The 8,736-nt window shown below is 40.7% G+C and overlaps 1 protein-coding gene across 1 annotated transcript; it reads left to right on the plus strand.

The window, feature by feature from the left end:
- The first annotated feature begins 1,028 nt into the window (after nt 1-1,028).
- Nucleotides 1,029-3,263, plus strand: LOC142951225 (leucine-rich repeat-containing protein 51-like). Its single transcript, XM_076092724.1, has 4 exons — nt 1,029-1,080; nt 1,583-1,788; nt 1,995-2,143; nt 3,128-3,263. The coding sequence occupies exons 1-4, from the start codon at nt 1,029-1,031 to the stop codon at nt 3,261-3,263; spliced, it is 543 nt and encodes a 180-aa protein (XP_075948839.1).
- Nucleotides 3,264-8,736: the final 5,473 nt, after the last annotated feature.

Genomic DNA, 8,736 nt, shown 5'->3' on the forward strand with positions numbered 1-8,736 from the left:
AAGTGGCTCATTAATACACACTATAACACCTTTTCACAGTCATGGTTCACGCAGTCCGACACCCTAGAAATCTGATCACACCCTGATTCCAGCCAGTGTCTGTGTCTGCGTCCTTGACTTCGTGTCATCGTGCGTATGCCTGACTGTTTTTTTTCTACATCTCATTGAAGGGCCGCTCTTACTCCTTCAACGTGATGCTATTGTGCTATTAGTGGAGCATTACAAACACACACACACACATACACACACACACACACACACACACACACACACACCAGCATCTTGATGGAGCGACAAAGTGAGGAAAACCAAAATCTGATGGATGCAATTTTCCATCATCATCTCTTCCCTCTGTCGGCTACTCGTCCTCCATTTGCCCTCTCAAACTCTTATTCTGTTGTATTTTCTGAGCTCTCTTATTTATCTTCAATCAACTTGTCCAGTTTTGGGCCACTGGATCAAATCCCAGCACAGTAAGAAGGTGAAGGTGCACCGAGTTAGGTGCTCTTCCAAAGTAAAACATATATAACATTAATGACTCCTGACTAGTTTGTGCCGCTCACTGGCTGATTCAGACTCCATCGGGAATGACTCTTGAAGAAAGTGGTCATTATTTCGATTCACAGATACTTATGAACTAATAGTTACCTTTATGATTGATTCACATAGTGGCTCCCAGTCTTTCCCAGTCATTAATCACAAAAGAGGCAATTGAGAGTTATTCAGGAACTACTTCATTAATAATTCATTCATTATCAGGGTGTTCCTTAACTACTCACTTGTGTTCCATCTTAAAAAGGGTTTCAGACAGTCAACCTTCTTTTCAGTTGTTCTTTTGTTGCCTTTTTATTTTTGTTTTGATATGAAAATACATTTAATCTAAAGTCACTTGAAAAAAAAACAATTGGTCGTTGCTAGGAAACTCGTGTGTTTCTATTTCAAACTGTAAAAAGGTCTTTGGAAGTTCAGCAGTTTCATCTGACCATTTTATTGTTGCTGGTGACGTGTGAAGACCTTCAGACTTGAACATGTTTGGTCCTCCAGTGGATCTATCTTTTAAAGATATCCACAGTGTTGCAGGTAACGTAGCATCAGCTTTCCTCGAGTTTTTCCGTTTGTCTGAGCTTCTTAACTTTATAGTAAGTGACCATAATATTGCAAGTCATCTCTTTATATATTCCTACAGTTCTCCTACGCACTGAGCTTTGAAGTAATAACTGCTGAGTATGCTTACATTAATCATAGGATCAACATACCATGGAAAGGTGCTATTTTTAGCCCGTCTGCTTGTCTAGTTAATGAAGTCCTTGATTGGAGTGTTCTTCCTTGACACGTGTGTCAGTAGCAAGTTACAAGTTACTGTGATGAAAGTGTTACACCTTATATGTAGCTACTGTAATGTCCACGTGCTGTCACAAACAAATATTGTAATGAATAGGCACCAAATCTGACTAGTGTTAAATCATTTGACATAAACTACAAAACCATAACCTGTATAATGAACTCATACTGATTTCACATAAATATAAAATGCAAATATTCAATACAAATTTTCGCTGTAATTGCTTTCATTGGGCTTTAGCTGCACTGTTGGCGGTACCCCGAAGTGGCCGGCGGCCATTAAAGACAGACTCGAACGGGAAGTACCTGAGCCGCTCTTTGCGTCTCAGTAACTACATCATCTCTGATCTCACCGGCCTTCAGTACATCTGTGAACACTTTCTGGCTCAACCGTGGAACATCGGCTGGCTGGACCTGTCGTTTAACAAGATCACGTGCATAAACCCGGTGAGACTTTCTTTTCTCATGGCTTGTATGTTTGCATGTTTGCTTCCTGTTTTTATTAGCTTTTTGACGCATGATCACACACATACACATTCATTGTCAGGCTGTAATTTCTCTGCAAATGATCTATCACCTTGTACCAGTGTTATGCCTGATTGACTTCGCTGTCTTAGATCTGGCCTCAGCTCATACAGGTGTTTGTGTTCCAGGTTGTGTGCGAGCTGCGCGAACTGCGTGTGTTGTACCTTCATGGTAACGGCATCTGGGAGCTGTCAGAGGTTTACAAGCTGAGGGAGCTGCAGTATCTACAAGCCATCACGCTACATGGAAACACCATAGAAACAAACGAAAAATACAGGTGGCGACTTCATTTTTTTTTTTTCTGTTTACACAGATGTTATCCCAAAATCACGTACACGTGCTGCTCGTCAGCTAGATGTTTGGCTGTAACATGCTTCTATTTGGAGCGATCTATTTTGGGTCATAAAATGAGTTAAATCTGATTGAGCAGAACAGAACCAGAAAGACCCAAACATTTTGTAGTAAATCAAGTTGGAGCTACTTTTATCTACTTCACATTTAGGTAGTCCAATGCTTCCCAAGAAAAGATAAATCTCAGCAGATGATTAATAGAAAGAAAGAGGGAAAAAAACAAAGTTCTGCTAATCTGTAAATTAATTATTGGAGAGTTTCACTTCTCTGTGCCTCACACTGTTATTTATATGAAACAATATGAGAGGTTGTGGAACAACTCATAGTAATCTGAAACATGACAAGGAGACTCAACCAGACACAGCTTCTTTTTTCAGAGATCACAATTACAACAATTAATTTAATCATAAACAATTACAACTTTTTATGTGTTTTTAAAAAAATGTAAAATATGAACCTGAAATCAATTGATTGTAAACTTGAAATGTAGCGCATTAGAAGTATAAAGTAGCATAAAATGGAAATACTTAAAGTAAAGTACAAGTACCTCAAAACTGTACATAAGAACTTGATTAAATGTCATTAATTACTTTCTACCAGTGAAAACAGATGCTTGGCAAATAATTAGGGTTTCCGTCTTTGGTTAGATTCCTCAAGCATTCACTTTCTTGATTTGATTTTCATCTCATTTCATGTAATCATTTATGTAAAATACCAGGAAAGTACAGACGAGGTCTAATTTGCATATTATCAACCGAAAGATATGTTTTTTTAATTTAATATTACATTTTCATTTTATTATATGTAGGCGCACAAAATGTCCATGAAGCCTGGATTTAATTGCGTGTGTTCGTGTGCGTGTGTGTGTGTGCGTGTGTGTGTGTGTGTGTGTGTGTGTGTGTGTGTTTAGGAAGCATGTGATTTGGACACTGCCTCAGTTGAAGACGATGGATTTCAGTGCTGTGACTCGCGAGGAGCGAGTCTTGGCAAATGTTTGGCATCACTGTAGCAACCGCGGCAAAGCCACCAAGGAGAGTCTCCCATGACTGTCACCAAGTCATTCATCTGTTTAATCCATTTTTAACCCACTCCAGAAACCACTGTACTTTGGAATTAAATATTTTCTTTCACTGAAATGAACGACTACTGAACAATTCTGATAACATAACTAATATCCTGTTAGTATCCTGTATAAAGGTTTATTGTTTACAGACATTACTGATGTAAACAAGTCTTTAACAGCACAATTACAACAAGATCATAGTCTGTTCTTTTAATTTAAGCCAACCGTTTTTTTCCTATTACCTCTTTTTCAGAGCACACAACTTCTATGTTTTGCTTATGTGTGCCCTTCGGCAGTTCTGATTACGTGGCAACGAGTACAAATAAAGGTCACCTGAACTGAATATGAAATAAATCATCTCTGTACGTGTGTCTAACATACTGTACACTATGTATGTAATGTGAATGGAGGATAAGGTCTGGCGTCAGTGTAAGAGGTCAGAACCCAAATTACAGACACATGAATGAGAGTACACGCACGCACACACACACACACACACACAAATACCATAAATATGAATGTGAAATGTTCATTCAACATTGTAAACAGCTTTGGGTCTCTGCTATTACTGTCTCTTCTTGCTGGGGAAGAAATGTGGACCATAAATCAGCCCTGAAGCTGATTTAACTGGCTGTCCTCCAGGCTCTATGTGGTGCAGAACCGCGTATCACTGTTTCCTCTCTGCAAAAACCATTAATTGGTGGGATGGAAATGCCCCTGAATCAGCATTTAGACCATGTCTAAAAGCAGGGCTGCTGAAAAAACAATACTAATGAAATTGTTTAACTGAATTTAAATCTGAAATTGGTAATTGTGTAAACTAATTCTGTATGACAGTATTCATACCTCCGTTTCTTTTGAAAACTGTAATAACATAGTTCTTTTAAAACGTTATTTAGATCATGTATTTCAAGCTGTGCAGTGACGCCAATACCAATGGATTTATTTCAGTCAGGACGGCAGCTGCTCTCAGCAGGATGCTCTCTTTGACTGTACAGTGCTTGAGGAAACGCTCACATGCACTTCATCGATTTTGACTGCTGGTTAGCAACTGTACACGGATGTCACTTTTGTTGTTGGTATTCCAGATGTGCCTTTCTATCTCGCGTGTTAAAGGCGGTAGAGAAGTGCAATACATCAACCGGAGGGCTAACGTCTACAGTGGTGCTGTTCGAACTGTATAGTTTTGGCTCACTTTCCTCCAGAGGAGAAGAGAGCCGGCTCTTGGGTAAAGTTAGCTTTAGCTTAATAAAGAATGTGCTACCTTTTGTTTTTATTAAGGATAAATACCCAAATGAATATAGTATTTATAGCCCGGCTATATAGGCTGGAAAGTGTCCCAAAGGCCGACACAGCCTTTGCTTACACGTTAACAGTTAGTCTGATGGCTAACATCTACAGTAGTGTTAGTAAATCTGTGTTGTTTTGGGCCATAGACATAGAAAAGCAGTAGAACATACTTTCCCTTTCATATCAACGTAGCAGGATGGTCAGAGTGTTGCTGTTGCAAAGAACGTAGCGGGCTACTCACTACATCTCACTTATGCCAGCGTGAGGTGTAACACCACAGCGTTGGCGTCCTATGCATATTTTTTTGACATCACTCATTATTACATACTGTACAGGTACATGGCATACCATTACCATCATTTTGGATCCATGAAATGGCTGAGTTTTCAATCAACTTAAATCAAAGTCCTGTATGTTTAGTCGTGTTTTTAGGAGCACAATATGCATTGGAAGGGAGTAGTAATTAATCATTATCTTAGTCACATTACTCGTCTCATAACTTTTAATAAACAGCTGTGCCAATTAAAGTCGTGCCTGATAACAGTGACTCACCATATTGAGCAGTGGGAGTGCAGACCGTCTTAAACAAGTATAAAGATAATATAAATATCCTGAAGGTGCAGAGTGGCAAGGTGCACATATAATGCACATCAAATATGCTGCCAGAGGCAGATAATGTTTTTTAAACTGTCGAGTCACGATCTTAATCGTGATTATTAATCCTTTATTTTTTTTTACTGAACACACAATGATGAACAGAAAAACAGCACACGGGCCCTGGTGACTGGCTGGTGGACATTTTATGGCCAGATCTCACAGTGCAACTGCATTACTGTGGTGAGAAACAAATGAAGGTGTGTAGCAGCTGGCACAAGCCACAGCCAAGCAAGTTACCTGTTTTCCTTTCCTTCAAAAACAACGCAGTGTGTGTCATGGCAGTATGACAGTATCACAATTTTCTGGTGAAAAGGAGAGCCCTGAACAGATCTGCCCAAAAAACTGTCCTAGTACTGAGGGTGCAAAAATAGCTGCAAACAAATGGCACTTCAAATTAAATTAAACATAAGGTCTTCCTGTACAAGAGGACAAGCTTTCCCAATGTGGCAGTTCAATGATATGCAGGCACGTTGCACCCACCAGTCAATCCCTGATGTGTATAAAGCACCATGACAGTCCACACTCCTGCATCATTGTGGCTAAGTGGTCGCTCTCACCACAGCCACACATGCATATTATGGGAGGAAAATGTGTCCGTCCTTGCTCCTGCCTGAGGGAAATATCAAAGTCAAAGCTATCATACATGAAAAGGACACGAGCAGAACTGCACCTCGCACCGTTTTGGCTTTGATGTGGTCTGAGCAGGCAGGCGACATGCACAAATCCCAGTAATCCTCGACACTAAAACTGTACTGCACTGCTTGATCATCACTGACACACCCCCTACCGTGCCTCTCCTCCCACTAGGTGCAGTTGTTCTCCGCTCCCTTCAGGAGATGGAACATCACTACAGGACACAGGCGGTGTTTATATATAGGGATTCTGCTTGTCAAGACTGGAAGCTCAGCTTCCACGAGGCAGTTATACAGGTTGGGAAGGGAATCCTGCTCGGGAGTCATAAAGGACAGGGTCCAGAGAGGGTTATTTCATGGGCCCAGATGTGTTGAATAAATCATTTTTCCCAGACCTAATTAAACACGTACTGCCTAGCCCCGTTAGGCTATTAACATCTGCTCTACCAAATGCACAAGGAAGGGCTCCAGCACTAGATGAATTTAACGTTTGCAAACAGAATAACTATAATATTCTCTTTCATGTTGCACTTCCTTTTACCATTTTCTGTGTTTAACTTTTGCTCTCTGTCTGTAATTGTCTGTGTATCTGCGGCTCTCACTCTTAACATTTCTGTTGGATTTTATTGATGAATGACTCCTTTACTGCTTCTGTTATCAAACAGAACACGAATTAGAAAACCAATGTGGACACCTGGACTTATTACATTTCTGTTTCTCTCAGACTCATATAAGAAAATTCATTAAAAATAGGACCATACATGCTCTCATGTATATACTGTAATTGCAAGATATAGTGCCAAAACTCTAGCTGGAGTGAGGGTAGTGCAGAGGAAATTGTATGCTAATAAGAGAATAGTCAAATGTAAATTTCTCAGATGCAGATAAAGGTATAGAACACTGCGCAATCTAGATCCTGTGGAACATGTAGAGCTGAAGTTAATGAGAAAAAGTAATATCATTACGGTGGTGTGATGCCGTGCAGTTGAGGAATCTCACAGCCTGAGAAAAGAAGCTGCTCTGTAGTCTGTGGCAGCGTACACTTCTGTGTCGCTCGTCAGGCGGTAGCAGGGCGAGCAGGCTGCGGCTGGAGTGGGTGCTGTCTTTGAGTATCTTCAGGCACCACATCTCACCAATATCACTTACTATGTTTGCGTGCGCACTAATAAAACACTATTATTTTAAATATGGCAATATTCCAAAGTTGATAGACTGAAGATTGCCACGTGAACAGCGTATTCCGTTTGGATGTTTTAAATGTGGCTCTCAACGTGGCAATGGAGACGAATTGGAGGGTGGGCGTTACGCTTCTCAACCGCGTCGTTGGTGGGGACAGTTGTTATCAGGCGTAATCGCCGTATGAGTGCAGTGCGGAGTGGGAGTCAGACATACAGTACATGGGACTCCCATACACTAACATATGTTAAGACACATTTTATTTAATTTGCCATGTAAAGAGCTTAGTAAGAATGTTGTCTTTTTCGGAATAACGGCAAAACCGGAATATTTTGTGCATGTAATCGTAGTCAATGATGCTGCTTAGTTGGGTATTATTGATGTTCTGGGTGGTTTTAATCGCCCGCTGCAGAGCCTTCCAGTCCTGGGCCGTGCACTTTGCGTGCCAGTATCCTGTCAGGATGCTTTCTATTGTTGCTCTATAAAAGTTAACAAGAACCCGGCACAGGACTTCTGGATTCTTGAGTTTCCATAATACCTAAAGATCAGCCTATTGCTTTGGGAGTACTGGCAGCAGTTGTGATTGAAACAGATATACCACTAGCCTTGTTAGGGGCTGTCCATCCACTGTGTGGGAGACCTTTACGAAAGGTCCCACAGAAAAACTCAGGAAGGCGGCTGAACTTCAATAGAAGCCGGCCAGTTAACAGATGTACATTTGCAAAGCCAACCACTTGGTCCTCATCCTTAAAGCCTATTCTCTGGCAAAACCGAAAAATACTGTTTGAAAAGACTTCCAATAAAGCATAAATCTCACCTCTCTGTTGATTGTCTAATCTTGTTTTCTGGAGCAGCATCTTCTGGCACCATTGGCTCATTACTACCCCCTGAGGCCAGAGAGCAGAACTCTGTTAAGGAGAGAAAAGGGGTAACTGAGGAGGGGAAAGACAACCTTGGTAGATATATTTGGATAAAAATGCTGCGATTTAAAGGCAGCAGTTCTATAGAAATCCCAACTTTCTACCTACGTGTGTAGCTGACTTCTGCACTGCAGTGAAAATTCCTGTGGAGTGAGTCAAGCAAGTGGAAAGAAACCTTCATGGATCAATAATATTATGAAACCAACTGTGTATCCTCAGTTGTGTGATAGTTCCTTGAACCAGCAGACTCTCAGGCTTTGTGACTGATGCTGCACCACTTTTTATTTCCCTAATGGCATTATCAGATATTCAGTATGCCACCTAATTGCACCGACTCGGTGAATGATAATTCCTTTTTTATCCATCTTGTGCTTTGTTGGAAAAGACAAACGTCTCTTGTACTGGTGGTTTGTCATGATTAGTTCAGGCCTACTGATCTTGGCTGCTGTTCCCTGAGCTCAATAGGATTTGGTGTAATCCCACAGAGCAGAGCAGATGGACACACAAGTAAGATCACAGTGGTATAGGGACTATAATGGGCCTGGCACTTTGCTTTGAAACCCCTTTTACTGGTAGTCATTTCAATCATTTGATTGTGTAATCAGATTTAATATAAAAGGTTTTTCTGGATGGTTGGCTGTTATGGTTGGCCAGATCAATCAATTTATAACCAATATGGACGTGCCATTTAGAAATCAATGCATAGTAGATAGCTGTTACAGTTATTGCTGCGTTGGGTGTCACATATACTTGTACTGTAATCCCACACAGCAGATGGATA

This window comes from Anarhichas minor, unplaced genomic scaffold, assembly GCF_050575085.1.
Source record: "Anarhichas minor isolate MPS153535 unplaced genomic scaffold, ASM5057508v1 ptg000017l, whole genome shotgun sequence".
Lineage (NCBI taxonomy): Eukaryota > Metazoa > Chordata > Actinopteri > Perciformes > Anarhichadidae > Anarhichas > Anarhichas minor.

What these genes read in the sequence shown, in the direction of transcription:
- LOC142951225 (XM_076092724.1), top strand. Translation starts at nt 1,029, where the DNA reads ATGTTTGGTCCTCCAGTGGATCTATCTTTTAAAGATATCCACAGTGTT. An exon ending in AGATATCCACAGTGTTGCAG is followed by an intron (nt 1,081 to 1,582) that starts GTAACGTAGCAT and finishes ATTGGGCTTTAG; the next exon opens with CTGCACTGTTGGCGGTACCC. An exon ending in GAAACAAACGAAAAATACAG is followed by an intron (nt 2,144 to 3,127) that starts GTGGCGACTTCA and finishes GTGTGTGTTTAG; the next exon opens with GAAGCATGTGATTTGGACAC.